At 35.9% G+C, this 20,248-nt stretch overlaps 1 protein-coding gene across 2 annotated transcripts in view; it reads right to left on the minus strand.

Annotated features, from left to right (window-relative positions):
* Positions 1-222: 222 nt before the first annotated feature.
* Positions 223-20,248, minus strand: part of LOC141432117 (ATP-binding cassette subfamily G member 4-like) — a 47,085-nt gene continuing 27,059 nt past the window's right edge. For both annotated transcript variants that reach the window (XM_074093546.1, XM_074093547.1), the window contains 8 exons: positions 15,455-15,641; positions 12,215-12,360; positions 9,296-9,534; positions 8,552-8,662; positions 8,322-8,476; positions 7,317-7,503; positions 5,784-6,040; positions 223-3,881 (listed from right to left, as the gene is read on the minus strand). In XM_074093546.1, the coding sequence (XP_073949647.1) occupies positions 3,537-3,881; positions 5,784-6,040; positions 7,317-7,503; positions 8,322-8,476; positions 8,552-8,662; positions 9,296-9,534; positions 12,215-12,360; positions 15,455-15,641 (1,627 nt within the window). In that variant the 3' untranslated portion in view covers positions 223-3,536. The remainder of the gene's footprint in view (positions 3,882-5,783; positions 6,041-7,316; positions 7,504-8,321; positions 8,477-8,551; positions 8,663-9,295; positions 9,535-12,214; positions 12,361-15,454; positions 15,642-20,248) is intronic.

A 20,248-nucleotide genomic window follows, 5' to 3' on the forward strand; every position in this document is an offset into this window, starting at 1 on the left:
GTGTCGGTAAAATAGTTTGATTGGCCCAATTAGCAATATAAGTCACAGTAGCAGTAGGGCATTGGCGTGTCAAACGCTTGGACGTTTATCTTATAACAATAACAATTTGTGCAGTGTTTAGGTAATAAGTTATTTTTATAGTTCATCAATTAACATTCATTAAGTTAAGTTTATAATGGAAGGTCGTTGAATGGGAATAGAGTATACAGGTAAACACACTCATAAAATTTCTTACTTGATATATTTTCTCTGTATAAAATATTTTGTTTTATCTCCACAACTTAAAAGTATCCAATCCACATGCGTAATACATAAAACTGCTTCCGTAGTTAAATTATTTGTAAACAACAACAAACCAAGACTTACATCTTACCCACAGTACCTACGTAAGTACTTTATGTCCTGTCAACTTTTACAAATATTAATTCGTCTGTGTCACATGATTTCTAAAAAACAACCAAAAAATTTCACCAACAATAATAAAAATTTACGAAAAAAACTGTCGAGAAGTAACCTCAAGACCGCAACAAGAGAATACATATAACATACATACACACATATATATATGTGTCATCATTACCATCGTCATATGAACCGCAGGACGTCCACTGTTGGACATACCCCCCCCCCGTAGTGAAGTGTACATACACTTTCAAATCAAATCAAATTGTCCACTTTGGACCTCTAAAACAACATTGACTTGTATGCAAATTTTCAACGTTTTATCTAAAAGCGAAAAACTCTTTTGATCGATTTTTTACCGTTTTCTATCATTAAGTTATTTTTGCAAAAAATGCAAATAGGTCAATGTTGTTTTAGAGGGGCGATTCATTGAATCATTTATGAAAGAATGAGCAGGGAACTATTTAATAAGGTTTTTGCTCTATTCATGCATAGAATAGGTCAGTTGAGACGTTTTCCTGAGAAGCAGAGCATTGTTCATGTATTATGGCAATGTTTTTAATTTTTGTATGGCATATTTGACTAACTTTAGCCATTTGAGTCTTTATTTTACTTTTCAGTAAAAAAAGGGTATCCTTTATACATCACCCCTAGTACAACACTAACGTCAACGCAAATTAACGTTGTCGATCTAAGTAAATAAATGGTGAAAAAATTTATAGTTGATCGATTTTTGACCACTCTATCATTAAGTAATTTTTGGAAAAAAATGCAATTATGTCATTATTGTTTTAGAGGTGCGTATATTTTCATTGTTGTCTTAATATTTCTCCAGAGGGACTGGTTTTGCTGGCTCTAGTAAAAATAATATTAATTTTATACAATATTATAGGTACACATGCATGGTGCAAAACACACAAAATAATAAATATAATTATGATAACATAGTCGTACTCTATAGAAGTACCATGCTTACTTTGGTAAAGGACTAATTTGTTCATATATGCTGATTTATATAAGTTTCAAATAGTAAATAATCTGGAATGTGTACATGAAACTTAGAACTATAATACAATTTACAAAATTCCTTTAATTTAAAGAACATGCATATATGTATATACATATACATATATTTTGAACTGAGTTTGGATGAAAATTGAAATCATTCCATAAGATTGTTTTTTTGGAATCTTTTTGTATTTTTCATTTCAATTCCAAATTTTTTGTTACTTTTACGGTCATCCCGTAAAACCTATATCGAAAATACAAACTGAATTATAGATGCACAGAAAAACCAGAAAAATAAGACCAGCGCTGGGAATCGAACCCAGGTCCTCGGCTTTCCGTGCCATGTGCTATAACGCTACACCACCGCTGGATAACGATACAGACACGTTATTTCAGTTTGTATTTTCGAAATCATTCCTTCCTGTTTTAGGTCGTTTCAGATTTCGTCCTGTAAAAAAATATGATATTTAATTTAATTGCTAAATAATGTTATGGGATGAATATCAAGGCTGCAACTCTTTTGAAGTGTGACATAATGCTGGAGATATGCAAGTCACAGAATGCATAGAACTCTTTAAATTAAAGGTTTTCTTCAAAACAATGGCACGGATAAATTAATGGCCCAACACAGCTCTTAGGTATTTTAATTACAATTGCACTAAATCACAGATTAATGCATTGGTAGGGAAAGCAGTTCAAACCGTAAAATAGAAGACCAATACAAATACAGATAATACTATTAAAAATGTCATAAAGTTTTTCGTTCTTTCAACTTTCAACATTCTTAGTGGTACATAGGTAGGTCTATACATTATTGACAAATCGAAACATTGGAAAACTGGCTACTATTTTTATTAAAAGGTAACCTTAAAAAAAGGTGCACCTGTGCTTTTCATTATTATTTATTATTTTATGTTATGTTATTTATGTTATCATCAATTAAAATGAAGTTTTCGAACTGCCTGCTCTACTATACATGAACTTATAAAGAAAATTGGCACTTGAATGAGCTCAATTACCTACTACACAACTTTTAATTCTAAGGGGCTGTTTCACCATCCATTGATTAGTGTTAACTGGCGGTTAGGTGTGATGCCGTCTCTATTTGTTTTGTTCGAATAGACGAAGACGGCATCACAGTCGGCAGCCCCTAAATTTGTAGCTTAAATCAATGTTTAAAATTATTCCAGCAGTTATTTATGACTTGTTGCCTCACTAGAGTTGTGACGTACAAAAAATTTACTTATGGGTTTCTCATCGCTATTTAATACATATATCTGGGGGGCTACTACGAAATTCGAAAATCGAAGTTCGTATCGTACCGTCCCTCTTACTCTCGTATTAAATACCTAATATTAGCGTCAGCGGGACAGCAAGATACGCATTTCGAATTAAAATTTTGCACTGTGTAGTATATAGCCTGGGCGATAAAGCTTCGCTCGGGTTAATACTTTAAACTACAACGTCGGGGCTTTCAAGTGTAGCTGGTACTCATGGGTAGCGGTGATCATTTCCCATCAGATGACCCGCTTGCTCGTTTACCTCCCTCTCATAATAAAAAAACTCCATATCACGAATTTCCCACAGACAAGACCAAGCTAGATCAATTATTTGCCTCCATAAACTGTCACATAGTAAATTTTATCGAAATCGTTATAGCTATTTCTGAGATCCCGAAATAAATACACAAGAATTGCTTGTGTACCTATTTATTTATTTAACATTTTATTTAATTTGACACTAACTCTTACGCTTGTTTCTAAAACGAAGAACGTCAAACATCAGCATCATAATTTAACACATTTAACACAATTTTACTTTGTACATATATTAAATAGTGATTGATACGATACCAGTTAACCATAATGACACTCAATAGGTACCTAATCATTAGTTTGGAATGAAATACACAAACAGCCTTTTTAATTCACTTATTAAACCATTAATAAAATATCCAATGTTCCTTTTAAACCGTATTCGCCTTTAATCTAGCAATAAAAATACAGTTATGCAACAGCGCAACGCAAGATGTATATAAGAGCTGACATCTCATTACATTTTGCATTTCCCATTCGCATTAATTTCACAATTTAAAAATTACACCATAGTACAACCTAAATAATACCTCACCATTTACATTTGAGTCTAATTTTCAATATGATGTACGAACAAAAAATTACTACAGATACTATGGCAATTAAAGCTAGCACCACTAGGGAATAGTTTTCTTTCGACATGTCACTGTCTTTGAGCATGAGGCTTGGGTACGCGTAGTGACAGTAGACGTCTGAGCAAGGGAGGTTGGGCCGGTCCAAGCCGAAGATTGTGATGCAGAGTCCAGCGAAGCCGTGCTTGAGGAAGGATATGTGGAACAGCCAGCGGAAGAATAACGGCGCGTCGCTGTAGCGGAGAAAGAAACCGGAGAACACCGTGAACGGCATTATGACGAATGGACCGAAGACCACTGCGTTCTGAAAAAAAAAAACATCTATTAAACTGCAGCAAGAAGACGTGCTATCAGTAGCACGCAGAATTTATGCAGAATTCAGGTTCTGTTTTAGTTGTAGTTAGATATTAAGAAAATTTTACTAAACTACGTAACTTCTTCGCTAAAACGCCTTTAGCAGCAATAGTTTGTGGGGAGGGAGCAAAGTAAAGTATAGTTTATTTCATTGATATGGACGTCCGCAAAGAAACGCCTGAATCAATGAATTATTTAAGAGAGATTTCCTTTTCTTTAGAGCTCTTTATCTCAAAATGTGCAGTTTTACAGTAAGCCAATTTTTAACTTAAACATATTGATAAAATCTAAATCTAAAAGATACTGATATTTTAACTGCATGCTTACAATTTATTTTTTGTAAATCCGACAAATAATACCTAATATATTTTTTTAGAAAAATAAGCAAAACAAAACACTGCTCAATAAATAGTTCTCTGTGTATCTGTTTTCTGTACCTATCGCTTACTATGTCTGGTGTACAAATAAAAAGTCTTTGTCTTGTAATGTACCTATTGTATTGTAGTTATAAACTTATAAATAAATTCAGCCATTAGATTAAAATAAGATACGGTCTTCTTTTAATCTAATGATGAACGCCACTTTGAACACATCGACTTATATCACATTCAAGGTGAAAATCAACCTTGTGCTATAGTAAATAAAAAACAGTGCTAAGATTAAATTTTTATGTTTCCAAAAGCAAAATGTTTAGTAAAATGATAATACACAGAAAATCGTGGTGTCTATCTTTTGCCAATCTTTTCAATACCGTACCGTACCGTTTCAATATTGTACCGTAGTATTTTATAGGTGTATTAGGGCCCAGTGTATAATGTACATACACACAAACTTCTCTAGACGTTCCGCATACGATGCTACTCATATTAGCATTTTTAATCAAAGAACAGCTAGGCGTTACGTGGTGCGAGCTATTTATGTAACAAATGTGTTGAAACTGCCAACCAGTTTATTGACCTCCTGGGTTGGTGATATTTATTTTGCGCGCCCACACATAAACAGTTTTTGTATGACACTGTAGAAGTTAGTAAAATATTATTAAAGTGTAAAAGTGAACACTCGGAATATTAAAACAATAAACGACGCTACGCGCATTTATTTTTAGAGGTTCAAACCTCAACATACAATATTTGACCTATGAACTTAAAATTATAAAGTTGGTAATTTTTTCTTCAAATTCTTTAATTCTTCCTGTTACAATCAAAATTATTTTGCGGTCGAATGTGTTGCACAGAAGTGCCATTCAGACAGCTTATTCAGGGTAGTAAGCGACTGACTCGCACTTAACCGGTTTTTTTAAGTAGACTCCACAAAAAAAAAAAAAAGTGTGTTCATACAATGAAGTGAAGAAGCTGCATGAACACACATTTGTTGCACAGACGTATCGTAAGGTCGCGGATGAGCAAAGTAATTCTTTATGATTTATAATATTTATATTAGGTGATCAATTAATACCCAAATCATGGTCTGTTCGCGCGAATACTCATGAGTACTACCCTCCTAAGAAAAAAGCCGCGATATCAAAAAACACTTTTGAGTTATTAGTACTCGTATCATTAATTGTGTAGCTTAAAACATTCTGCATCACATGGTATGACTATAAATAACTCAAAAGTGATTGTTTTTTTGTAACCCTGACGCAAAAAGAGGGGTGTTATAAGTTTGACCGCTATGTGTGTCTGTCTGTCTGTGTGTCTGTCACCGTAGCTCTTAAACGGGTGGACCGATTTGAATGCGGTTTTTTTTATTTGACAGCAGTTTTTTTTGAGATAGTGCCTTTTGGCTTAGGAGGGCAATATATTGGTGTCCAAATAAAACTACTGTATGTGCTTCGTGGAAGAAAAAGACAGACCTTGACGCTAAACAGCGTTCCGTTGAGCAGGCCTATGCAGAGGGCGACATAGGACACCATGAGTAATATAGTGCAGAAGCCTAGAAACCGAACTATGTCTGGCGGCTGGCCGGACAGCCAGTAGGCGATGCAGGCGTAGCACAAAGTGCATACGGTCTGCGTCGGTAGAGCTGAGACCAGCGTGGATGCATAGTATGCCCCTGCTGTGTACCAACGGTTGAAATGCTCGCGTCGGACCACGGGGAACTGCTCGGGGACTGGAATAAAAAAATAAAAAAATGAATGTGTATAGAAATCATCCCAGCATATATACGTAGCCTCCTCTCATGTGATGACTTGGGCCGTAGGTCCCACGCGGGAACGCTTCACACGCACCATTGAATTTCTTCGAAGGTTTGTGCAGAGTTCCTCGCGATGTTTTCCTTCACTTTTTATGAGCTGTCAAAACACAACTCTTCCATAGAGTTTGAATGGAAATAGCAACTTATGACGTCACTTGTTCGCCAACTCAAACAACTAACTATTTATTTGTTTTAAAGCAAGAAAAAAATCTAATTTTGCAGTTAATCGAAATAAATCGAAAAAAAAACGTTTTTTTACTGGAGTCGTGTCTTCGAATTATTTTTTAATGGTGTCAACATCCCTATTCTTTGAAATAATGTTGCTCAAATGTATTGATAGATATAAATACATTCGTGTTGGAAACCGCGATGTTTTATATTGATGATGTTTTATAGGTGTTTTACACAATTAGCATATATTAGCAAAATGCACACCATCTCTGTAAAGAGGAAACTGCCTCACGTACCAGGGTGGAACCTTTTCGTAATCAATTTCGCTGCATTTTTTTTGGCAAATGTATCGGACCACGGATGTTAACATGACATTAATTTAATAGCACAAAGGATCCACCCTGGTACGTGATTCAGAATCCTCGACTGTAGAATAATACAAAAAAAGGACCATTAAAGTTAAAAATAGAAGACTTGAATTTGAAGTGAACTACCGTTAAAGCCCTCTCATTCTGAGAGGACGCTTGTACAGTCAGTAACACTAATATCTGACACAACAAAGCGTGCATAAATATCTAATAAGACTCTATTTCTAGTACCGGTAAGACGTATCAGATATTTTTCCACGCTCCGCTGTGGCAGATATTAATGCAGGTGACCGTACCTAGCAGTGGCATGTAATAAAATACTTAATACTAATTACCCCCAAGTCATATATTCATTATTAGATTACCAAATACATGACACTTTTGCAGGTGGTAGGACCTTGAGCAAGGCTGCCCGGATTGCTACCACCATCTTGCTCGCTAATCCTGCCGTGAAGCAGCAGTGCTTGCACTGTTGTGTTTCGGCGTGGAGAGTAAGACAGCCGGTGAAATTACTGGCACTTGAGGTATCCCATCTTAGGCGTCTAGGTTGGTAACGCATCTGCAATACCCCTGGTGTTGATCTCTTACCATCAGGAGACCCACTTGCTCGTTTGCCATCCAGTCGAAAAAAAAAAACATGAATGGACACTTACATTTGATTGATACCCCGCTAAAAGCGGTGAACATGAGGAACATGAGGCAGAAGTAGAGGAAGTTGAAGTTGTCCCGGGCGTACTTTGCATCTTGACCGATGTTGAAGAACAGGAAACCGATGAAGAGCGCCATGGCACAGTGGATGCCTGTGATCATCAGCGTATTTTGAGGGTCTCGCCACATCGCCTGGAATACCAAAGAAATAAATAAATATATAAGTAAACTACTAGCTTTTGCCCGCGGCTACGCCCGCGTGGAATTCGGTTATCGCGCGCTGTTCCCTCGGGAGCTGTGCATTTTTCCGGGATAAAAAGAAGCCTATGTCACTCTCTGGCCTATAAACTATCTCTTAGCCAAAAACCACGTCAATCAGTCGCTCCGTTTCGATGTGAAAGACGAACAAACATACAAACACACACACTTTCGCATTTATAATATTAGAACTATGGATGAACATTTACTCGTATTAAATCAAATGATTGAATTGAATATTATGATTTAAGAGAAATTATGATTTAAGAAGCCGTGGTGGCCGAGTGGTTTGACCTATGGCCTCTCAAGCAGGGATCGTGGGTTTAAACCCCGGCTCGCACCTCTGAGTTTTTCGAAATTCATGTCTGGAATTACATTTGAAATTTACCACGAGCTTTACGGTGAAGGGAAACACCGTGAGGAAACCCGCACAAGCCTGCAAAGCAATTCAATGGTGTGTGTGAAGTTCCCAATCCGCACTGGGCCCGCGTGGGAACTACTATTAGATTCGTTAAAACAGTCGGAGTTACAAAGAGTACAGTCACCAGCACCAATATCTGACACAACAAGCATTACAAGCGTGCATAAATATCTGGATAAGACTCTATTTCTTGCATATATTTAATGCTGGTGAGTGTACCTACGTAATTTATCAAAATGATGTCCTATTACAGGTGTTACGTAAATAGAGGAGGTGAATGAAATGGGTATCAACAATGATATTATTAACCAGTATTGATTGAGAAACTTACTAATAAGGACCTTCTTGTTAGTGTCGTGAACTGTTTCCACGGAGTTGTCGCGTACGTGCTTTTCAGTGCCAAAATGATTTTACTCGTTGGATCTTCTTTTGGAGGCGGCAGCGTTGTCAGAAACACCTCCTCATATAAACTACCATTATATATTTCTGCAAAAAATATAAGATTAGTATTAATCGTTAAGGCGATCTGTTATCACCTAACTGACTCACGATTAGTTTTACCTATTAATTTGTCATCAGTCTCTTGAGATATGCTATTAATCCACTGCATGTCTCGTCCATTTTCTGAGTATTCTACTAGCTTATCAGCCTTCTCTACGCTTATTTCGATAACTGGAAAAAAGATACGTGCCTTAAAGTTTCAGTTGATGATTCATGAAAGATTCAGTTTGATGAATTCATACATACTTATCGTCACTACTTTGAAAAAATCTCGTTTCTCAAATCAATACGTCATCAAAATTTACCTTTAAAATAATGTACATTAAGTTCACTAAAAAAAAAAAACGATTTTGAGGTACCTACGAGCTTTTTTCAAAGTAGCGGCGATATCTATTTTAAGGAGTACAATTAATTAAGTAATGTTTTCATTAGGTACTTGTTTATTTACTTTTATCAGATTGCTTTTAAGCGATAAGACCGCCTATTGTCTACCGTGAATCTAAGTGTTTATATTATAAGTTTTTTTACTGCTTTATGGTGTGCAATAAATAATATTTGTATTTGTATTTGTATTTGTATCTTGATGATTCAGTGTCTTAATTTAAGGATAGAGTTATCATCAAATTACGTAGGTATATTGCAATTTACTGATCGTGCAAATAGTATTGTAGTCATGTTAAAGTTCTTCGAGAGAAGACCTATTTTTAACGGTTTGTGGTTCAGTTGGAATAATTTAGATGAATGTTTTGACTATTTGTGTAACTGCATCTAGATAAAGAGCTTTATTGGCCATTTGCTACTTACGATAATCTACAGGATTGTTGAATTTCGGACAGGTAAGGTCAATGTGATCCAAGAATGGCAGCAGATTCGGCACGGAACCCATGTACGCACATTGGCCGGCGGCTATTGCGTACAACCGGTCAACCATGCACAGTAGAGCTGCTGACGGTTGGTGCATAGTGATCACTACTGTCCTCCCTTGCCGGGCTAGCAGGTGGAGCAAGTAGACTAGCTGCTTCGATATTGAACTGTCCAAGCCACTGGAATTGTAAAAAGTTGATTAGCTGCTTTGAATACAATCATACAAAGATTTGGTAGGCTACTAATTTATAAATCGTTAAAAACTTGGCTCAGTGTAGGTAGTGGACGGGTTAAAGCCACAGCCCCTAAACCAAGTCATAATGGACAAAAGTCCTGTCATACTTGTAAGAAAATTGGAAGGATAATGGATAAATGTACAGAAATAATAACTATGATTTTTCTGGCATCAAAGGTCAAACACGCTTTAACTACGAGAGTTAGCTAATAAATTGGCAGTTTAGAATTTCAATCTATTTATAAATATGCATCATAGATGATCATAGCTATTATGAATTTCCAATTTTCCATACAATTCACTATTTTTTTGGCAGTCGTGCAATAAAATATCTGGTCATTGTAGAAGCGACACACAGAAATTAATCAATCTGGTTAAGTCAAGATTACTTAGGTAGGCATTCAAAATAAAATAATAATGCCTACTGACTTAGTAATGTGCTTCGAAGACAAGTTAGTTAGATTTTTCAAATATTCTTGTTATTGATATATTATGTCTTAAGGTTGAACCTTTGTGCATTGTTCTTGGAGTCGAGGAACAGGAAATCCTGGTTTGGACTGATGAATGTAACGTGGTTTCTTTCTTTATTGTGTTTATGAACGCACCAATTGTGCACGGGTCTGGTTCTCTTCTGAAATTTATTGAAGTTTCCGTTTGGCTGACAGATACAATTCAAATTGGGGACTATGTTTTGGATATATTTTTGTAGATTTTTTTCTTAGCTGCTCACCCCGGCTTTGCACAAGTATCTATCTACCTGTCTATGTGTTTAGATTTGTTGTGTATGTGTATTGTATGTGTTAGTTTTATGTATTCTTGGTATTGCTCTAATCTACTGTAAATTGCACCACCTGCTATAATGTATAAAACCATTGTTTTATTGATATTTAAAAAAGAAGAAACAAATCTGCTATGTAAGAAATAAATGTATGAAGAGTGACTTATAGAAAATGGTTTCTGCAGTTTTAGTGCGTTTCTCCATTCGAAACCAAAAATGGTTCACATCATATATTATCATAAATAGAGTCTATCGCACTGTGGTTAGTAAACTTTAATGTTTTCCTTGTTTTCTAAATTAAAACTTTAATGTTGCTCGGTGTGAAAAGTTGTATGAGCCACTCGGGAGCAATTAATAAACTTGAAAAAAATAATTCTAAATATTATTAAAGAACAACTAGCATAGAAAATGGCGTGTCTTTATAATTATCAACTTCGAAAAATGGCATTTGCAATAAAATACTTAGAAAAGCCTTGACCACAAAAGTTGCACTTTGCTCCCTCTCGCCAGGGAGGAAAAGTTACTTTTCTGAAGGAGAGATGTGAAAAAAAAATTACTTAACACGGGTATTCTTCATTGAAGCGTAAATGAGGACCACGAAAGATGTGTAATTTTTGGGAATTTCATAAAATTTTGTAATTTTAAATTCTAACGCGAAAGCTGCAGGTAAAGGCTAGTGATTTATAAACAGGGGTCAATGCACAGCGCGGGCGCAGGCCAAAGCGCTAAAGAGTGAAAACTATTCTAACTTTCCTATCTAATAGGGCAATATAAAACCAGTGGGTGACTAAAAGGGGCCAATGCGTGAATCATCTTGGTTTTGGTTGGATACCATTGATAAAGGTTATCTAGTTGATATTGTCAAAATATTTACATGGTCGTTTTATTGACATTTTTGTTAATAACTAACTAATTTGGGGGAGGCCTATGTCCAGCAGTGGCCGTCTTTCGGCTAACATAATGATTGTTAATAATGTTACTGAAAAAAAAATACAAATAATACAAATATTTATCATCCATATACAAAACACACGTTTCTACAGACGATGGCATGACCTAAGGTCGATTCACAAGAGCTGGAAACCATTAATTAGCTCTCTAGACCGTACCAGACCAGGACCGCCACCGTGCTAATATAGGGAACACTCGTAATGATATTTATATGAACTACTACTAGTTGTTGTCACCGGAACGTATCAGAACTTGTACGTCACAAACAAAGCACGGTATGTGACTTGCAAGTCCGGGCTCCGAATACTCGACGTTGCCAGACTTGTTCTCGTACAACTTTGTAAAATTTCATTCATTCATTCAATTTATTCGCTTCTCACGGAATTTTTAACTATAGTCTGTTCCAACGGCAGGCGTAAAAACGTACTATGGACAGCCTTTCGCATGTATCTCTCAACGTCATTCTAAAACATGATACAACAAGTTTTATTGTCTTGACCACTAACAGCCCATACTTTGAAAGTTTGTACTAAGAGGAAATGATAAACAAGTGTATCGGATAAAATATATATACTTCTTCATTGTTCGTGTTTTCGCCTGCCGTTGGAACAGAGTATAAGTCTGTACGGTGGACCTTATTTAGTACAGGTCTCGCAGCTTGATGCGTCTAAATTCGTGAATGCAGACAACAAGTGAGCGAGTGTTACATTTGTGCTGGGATGGGTACAGCGTATGTCTTAAAGAGGCCTTATTGTCTAACGTACTCGGAATAACCACTTATCTTATCACCACTTTTTTCTGTCACACGTTATAGGCTGAGGGTAAAAGAATTGTTATGATCGTTTTTCTTGGCCCAGAGGTTTTCCTTTCGACCCTGGAATGTCAATATTCTCACCTGGTAGGCTCATCAAGGAACATGACGGGTGGGTCACTGATGAGTTCCAGTCCTACAGCGAGCCGTTTCCTCTGACCTCCTGACAGGTGGCCCGCTCTGGTGTCTCGCACATTCCATAGTCCTAGTGATGTCACTATTTCTTTTACCTGGAAGAAATGTTCCAAATAAAATATGCATGTTTGTTTTTGTGTTTGTTACCTCAGACCACCGTTATTTATGAACCGATTTCAAAGAAAATGTTGGAAAGAAAATACTTCCAATTAGGCCGCATGTGAGGATCTAATGAGTGAATCTCGGAGAAGTCGAGATAATTCTTCGGATGCCATACAGACATCTATGTATCGATCATATTTGGCTATATTTTGTAGTACGAGTAACTCGTGCATTGTCTTGAAAATCACCATTTAGTGAAGTTCATATACTTATGATTCGATTTCTAAGAGAAGACAGAAAATCTTAAAATTATAATTAGACATTGATAGATACTTACACATAAAAAAAAATATAACAAAAAATTTAACCGACTACAAAAAACCATTAAATTAATTTTCTACGAGTCTGAAGTCGGTCGGTGCCTCAGCACGCGCCAGCAGGAGTGGACCTATAGTCACCTACCTCACCTACGCACTTTATAATAATATTGTGCTTCAATCACTCCTGCTCGCTCGTGCTGAGGCACCGGCCGACTTCAGACTGGTAGAAAATTATTTTCATGGTTTTTTGTAGTCGGTTCAATTTTTAGTTATAACATTTTTTTTCACGCTTTTTACTATAAATAATCTAAAATACAATCGTTTAATATCAACTGCTCGTCACCTTTTACGAAAGATTGCTTTTTCCGTTGCAGAGACGTTCATTATTGAGGACTCCTGGTGCTTCACCACCCGTTTTACCATATGCAATACGAGGAGAATAAATTGCTTAGCAACTGTGTCAAAGTAATTAAAATTCAACCCGTGAAATACTTGTTATTGAGTAGTAACTCCGATGGTCAACAGTTCAAAAGCAAATGCACGAGTTACTACTAAAATATCCAATTTATTATAGGTGTTCCTACAACATTTGAAGAGTTCCCTCGATTTCCTTAAGATTTAATCATCAGATCCTGATTTGATGCTTATGGAACCTAATTGAAGACATTCCTAGACGAACGCAAATACATTTTTTCAAATCGGTTCATAAATGACGGAGTTCTAAGGTAACAAACATAAAAAAATACAACCGAATTGATAACCTCCTTTTTTGAAGTCGGTTAAAAGTACTGCAATAGTTTATACTAGCCTGTTAGTTACCCGCGACTCCGTCCGCGTAGAATTCGGTTTTCACTATCCCGCTGGAACTATGAAATTTTCCGGGATAAAACTATCTTATGTCCTTTTCCGGGACTCAAACTATCTGTATACCGAATTTCATCTAAATCGGTTCAGCGGTTTAGACGTGATGAAGTAACAAACAAACAGACTTACAAACTTTCGCATTTATAACATTAGTGCGATTAGGTAGTTATATAAGAATTAGATACTAAAATGACAGTCTGGTCAAACGTAAAAATAATGTGGCCAGCATAAAAGAACAGTTGCTCCGTGATTTAGTTTCGTAAATACGATAAAATGTTTATTTTACGAAGCAAAAAATCATTAATGCATTCAATATTCTATTTTCCATTTTACTTTATCATACGATAAAGTGATGAAATCTAAGCACAGGTAAAATCAGTGTTCATTTAGTGCCAACGTAAAAAATAATACAGATGCTACTGAACTAGAAAAACGAAGTTCGTATGGCACCGTCCTCACTGCGTATTGAATGAGATAAGCGTCAACGGCAACATACGAAGTTCGAGTTTTGCATTTCGTAGTCAGGGCCAGCGGTACTACGAAATTCGAAAATCGAAGTTCGTGTTTCCGTCCTTCTGAAAGTACTATTTAATTAATACGTAAGTGAGAGGGACGTTACGGTACGAACTTTGATTTCGAATTCCGGAGTACCCTCAGATATCACACAACGTCATTGTTCATGTTTTTCGTATTCAAGTGGTATTCAACGATTTTCGTTACTTTATTCGTATTTAATCGGATGTGATCAGTGCGTTTTCTAGTGTTTTTATTTTGATATTCATATCATAGGTAAATCAAATATTCATTATTCTCATATTAGTTTAGTTAATGAAACTTACTTAGAATGAAATTAAACTTAAACATCAACATGCTATAAAAGTCGAAATTCTCGAAAACGGTCGCATTTTTATTGACCTATACCTTTCTAGAATGTCCTTGCCCTACATTTTAGTACATCACGGATCCGTTCATATCTTAATATTTACGACATACATACATAGTACCTACAAAATCTTTCGGTAATAACGGTCGGCACATCACTAGTTATGAGACGAAATACATCATCACACATCAACGTCATTTTATATCTCCCACTGCTGGGACAGACCATAGTTATATAAAAGTTACATTTACAAGGGGCTAACAAATTAAGTACCGATCGGTTAAAAAGACGTTAAATTAGTTCAAAACAATTATCTTCAAATATAAATTCAGAAATCTTTTTATACGATATTTTTGCTTCATTTTCCTGAACAAAATAAATAAGTTATCATTTCGCCTAAACATAATCAGCCTGTGCATTTGAGTGACAAGATATTTAAGTAGGTAGCATTTTCATTCAAGTGAACCCTCGTTTGCCATAACCGTCAACGATTGGCGGAAAAACTCTTAGTAAGCATTATGTGACTGACATTTATGTATCTAAGTGAAGTGGCCAGATGCTCGTGACAGTCAAGACAGTTAAAAAAGTTTTAGTCACTGACTATCTCATTAACAGGATGTTTTTAAGCAGTAAAGTTGATTCTCTAATTGTCTCCAAAAAGTAACATTAACTTTTGCATATTTTATACTTAAGTCTTCTCCTAGAGACGAGTACGATCAGCTGTATAAATATTGGTACCTGATTTGTTAACACCTTATATATATATATATATCCTTATAAGTCCTCGTGTACCTACTATATATAAAGTACAAATCCATTGAAAGGATAACTGTTAAATATACTACGTGGAGTACAATTTTTTCAATGAAATAAGAATTTTTAATTTATGTAAGTAATTTCCAAAATCACAAAACTTATAATTTTCGGCTCGGTGTGTAGAACTATGTATGATAAAAAGTCAGGACTTAGGAGGATATTACGAGTATATTAGTTGAGATAAAAGTTTAAAAGGAAACTTACTCTAGTTTCTTTCTGTTCTCTATTTATATGATTGCCTAGCTTGAGCTCTGCCGCGATCGCGAGAGACTCCTGTATGGTCAGCATCTCTTGCACTTTGTCGTCCTGCAAAATGTAGCACGACCGTCGCCGGAACCACTTGTTGTTGCGGATTCTACCGTTTACATAAACTCTGCCTTGACACTGCTCTCTGAAAAAATATATGAATTTATTATAGGTGTCAGTCACTACAACATTTGAAGAATTTCCTTGATTTCCTTAAAATCCAATCCTGATTTGGTGATTATGGGACCTAATTGAGAGTATTCCTAGACGAACTCAGAATTTTTTTTTCAAATCCGTTCATAAATGTGGAGTTCTGAGGTAACAAACATAAAAAAAACAACCGAATTGATAACCTCCTCCTTTTTTGAAGTCGGTTAAAAATAGCGTTCTTTGCAAATTAGTCTAACTCAAAATAATTTAAATAATAAAAAATTAACAAACGTCACTTTTAGTAAAAACGTTGCTGTCGTACCTCAATGTCAAGCGGAAAATCTAGCAACAATGTTCGCAATCTTGTCTATAATATTTATGTACATTTCATGAGCTATAAAGGATTCAATATTTTTTATATGTACGCGCCTTGCAAGCTTGTGTGTGAATTGGAAGGAAGCGAGTAAGGTCACTGAATGGTCGTTTCCTCATGCTCTAGATACCAGCTTGAGATGCTCTGAAGATCAGAAAAACCGCTCATGGCTGGTTAATCGAAACGGCTGATTGAAATTGACGCTCTCCGGTAGAATAGTATGTAGGTGGTAATTAGAGTTATGTACCTATCTACTTAATGTAGACATCGACTACCGTGGAGACTTTAAAGCGACGAGTGGCTTTAAAGTGACTTTGTTTGTTTGTTTATACTCTTTATTGTACAAAAAGGAAAAACAAGTGTTAAGCTCAAAGGCGGACTTATCCCTGCAGGGATTTTGATCGCAGATTTCTTCAAAATATTCTTTTAGTTTCTTTTTACCCCAATTTTTTAGATGAAGAATAAACCATTACTTTGCTCACTCGCGACTTTACGATAGCTACGAGTAGGTACGTCTATGGAACAAATGTGTTCTTGCAGCTCCTCCGCTTTCACAATATAAATAACTTAAAATAAATACAAAAAGATGATCTAAAATTTCATTAACCAATAGAAACGCTTCATTTACCTCGCCTCGCACAGGAGACGTCTCTGGTGAAAACAGCTGAGTGGACCGAGACGAGGTAAATGAAGCGTTTGTATTGGTTATTGAAAAACTTATTCCTCGCAACACATCCTCGCACAATCTCTGGTAAATAGTACATTACTGCAGAGGCCGGGAAGTAGGGGGTTGCCGACACGCGCGCACACAACAGGGCGATCAGACTAGCGTCCCGCCAGCTTCATTTCTTGTTTTTTTATTTTTATTTCATGTAATGTTTGAGAAAAGCACTATACAAGCCTCGACCGGATGCGAGGCCGGCAACCCCCTACTTCCCGGCCTCTACAGTAATGTACTATTAGGCTGCGTTTGCCTCCAAGATGTGCGAGGACGTGTTGCAAGAAATGATTTTTTTTATTTTTTTTATCGCTTCATTTGCCTATCCTCGCACAGAAGATATCTCTGGTGGAAACAGCTGAGTGGACCGAGGCGAGGTAAATGAAGCGTTTGTATTGGTTCCTGAAAAACGTATTCCTCGCACCATCTCTGGTAAATAGACCTCCGCAAAGTAACGCCTGATTTATTAATTTCTTCCAACTTTTACAGTTTCACGCCAAATTAAAATTAATTGTGATAATAAATAGGTATTGTAATTAAATTTACAATCATTAAAAAATAAAACAAAATGAAATTACCTAAATACAATTTAAATAATAACAGGAATAATATAAGCTTGCATCAATTTTATATTATGTTTTTTTTTAATGCACTTTGTAATGTGAACAAAATGTTTCTTAGGAAAATGAAATTATATCGAACCAAATGTGGTCCACATTTGGTTCGATATAATTTTATTTTCCTAAGTAATTAAATTATAATTATTAATGTTAATATGAAGCATCTAATTTTGATTGGGAACTATATTTTCTGTTACTTAAATTTAGATTTGTCACTAAACTGCGATACCCTAATTATAATATTTATCCTTAATATTAGTCATCATATTACTCAAAACAGTGTTGAACAACTGAAGACAGTGTTGGGTCTACTCACTGAATTCCAAATATTCAACTTCACTTTGATCTGTCACTTTCACTTCAACACGAAAAAAGCGAGAGATAGAATCAATAGTGTTGATCAGAATCTTAAATTAAATTTATGGTATTAAAAATATATCGATACCTAATAAATTACATGACAACGAAATATTTCCAACATGTAAATATTCCCGCTCTTTTAATAAAGTATGCAACCTCGTTGCACGAAAGCCGCTTCTCTTGTTTTTTTTTTTATAAAAGAATTCCGTATACTGCCTCTACAGTTGGAATAAATATTTGTCAAATTGAATGAATTTATAACAAATCTATTTATGGTGGAAAATTTGTTATTAAGGCTTATTTATGCAAAATACTCGTAAGACAGACCTGTTTATTGCAAATGCGATAATCTTCGTAATTTCTAATGCGTCAGTTAGATGTTTGTTAAGGAATTGTAATTACTTAATAGTCCGTGAGCCCAGCCCCAAATTGCCTACGTAACATGACATCACGATAAATGGATGTCATGCATGGCACACGGTGGAAAAAGTTGTGCTGAGCGAGAATCAATAGACTATAGCACCTAAAATTAGCCGGAAGTTTGAGAAAATTCTTCACTTCCAGTCAAAATTTTAAGGTTATTATACGTCATGTGACATCATTACGAAACACGTGGCATCATGTAGCCTTTATGCGCAGAGAGAGGCAACATAAGTCTGTGTTCTGAAATTGCTGATAGTGCTTCCAAGATGACCCCCAAAAACGACGAAAATTCTTGACGAAAATGATTACAAACGATTCGTAATATTAGTGTCTTTAATAATATACAAGTCTGCCAAGCCTCAAGGTGGGTTTCCACCTGCGAGGCGAGGCGAGGCGAGACGAGACGAGACGAGACGAGACGAGACGAGACGAGACGAGAATTGAAATTTGTATGGCAGCGCCCGCGGCGGGCACGCGAGAATGCATACAAATTTCAACTCTCGTCTCGCCTCGCCGGTGGAAAATCACCATTATCTAGCCGGAAGTCCTTTAAAAGTGTTTTAAAAGCGGCTTTAAAGCCGGAAGGAAAGGGTTCAGGCGCAATAGTCTTTTGATTCTCGCTCAGCACAACTTTTCCCACCCTGTGCCATGCGTCTTATTGTGATGTCATGTTACGTAGGCAATTTGGGGCAGGGCTCAGGAACTATTGAGGAAGGGCTTGTTTATCTACGCTTGCGATTACTTCCGTAGATTACAATTGATGATCTATAACAGTTTTAATACAAATGAAGCTGTAGGACAGGTTAAAAAATAGAATTAGTACGGCATGTGTTGTGCGAAACACATTTTGTGCTATTTTAAGTAATGAAAAATGCTAATTTAGCAACTGGTGCAGCTGATGTAGTTTTGCTAGGGAATTTTATAGAGTAACTTGGAAATGTTTCGTTGCCATCGAACAGAACTAAATATGGAAGTGGTTTAAATTTTTTCCATACCTAACTACTAACAAATAGCTGATGATGTTTAAACGAATGAACAAATCTAATGTGGCATAATAAGTTCATTGTATTTATTTGTTTCGATTATATATAAAAAAAAATGGAATCACAATTAAGAAAAATCTCATGTACAGTCAATGTCATAAATAAGTGATCACTTTTGTACCTTGTCATTTTAACGTCATGTTTGAAAAGCCATACGAAATTTTGTACCAACTGAAAGCGACAAAGTACAAAAGTGATCACTTATTTATGACGTTGACTGTACCATAAATACGGCCGCACGTTACACAGATTAAATACGTGAAAATTATTTTCGTTGGGTAATAAAGCAACAAATCATTCAGTTGGCTAGTTAATTTACACGGTAAACAATGATAATGCCACAATGTATCTAATTAGGAAAATTTTAAAATATTTTCTTGCTTATATCAGTAGCAATAGTTCCAAGCAAACTACGGGAATAATATTTATGTACCCAATAACAAGTCAACAAACGTCAATAACAAACGATGCATAAAGAAAGATACAAAGATAACTTCAATGATAGTAGATTATTGTCGTGGCCTGGACGTAGGCAATTGCTGGCTGAGTATGAGTATTAAACGGACGAGCTTGCGAGTCCGTTTAGTAATACGAAACCAGCAATTGCTATTCCAGCCGAGACTAATATAAAGCTTTTCTCAAAAATGGTGAATAATTCTGAAATAGAATAAACTTTTTTAGGAACTGCATGAACACGCATATTTTGTATAAGCTTAGCTATCGTAAGGTCGCGGGTGAGCAAGGAAATTATTTTAGTTCATTGGCTGTATGACTTGTGCCAACATTTCCATGGCCTTTTTAACTTAAAAAAAATGTGACTGATTGCAGGCGCGCTAAATCATTATTGTCGAGCTAGCGCGCCTGCAATCTTTTTGACTTTTTAATTTTTCGCTGACCATAAACTATGCACTTCACCTGCTGATATGTAAAGAATAATGTCAACTTTTACGGTCATTTTTGAGGAAAATAATGTACTCGTGCTCGTGTCACAATAAGACATTAATAGCATTGTGAGTTATTGGACGATTACTGGCTGAGTGTGAAATTAGGCACTTCCTCGCTCTT

The sequence above is a fragment of the Choristoneura fumiferana genome, chromosome 10 (genome assembly GCF_025370935.1).
Source record: "Choristoneura fumiferana chromosome 10, NRCan_CFum_1, whole genome shotgun sequence".
In the NCBI taxonomy this organism is placed as follows: domain Eukaryota; kingdom Metazoa; phylum Arthropoda; class Insecta; order Lepidoptera; family Tortricidae; genus Choristoneura; species Choristoneura fumiferana.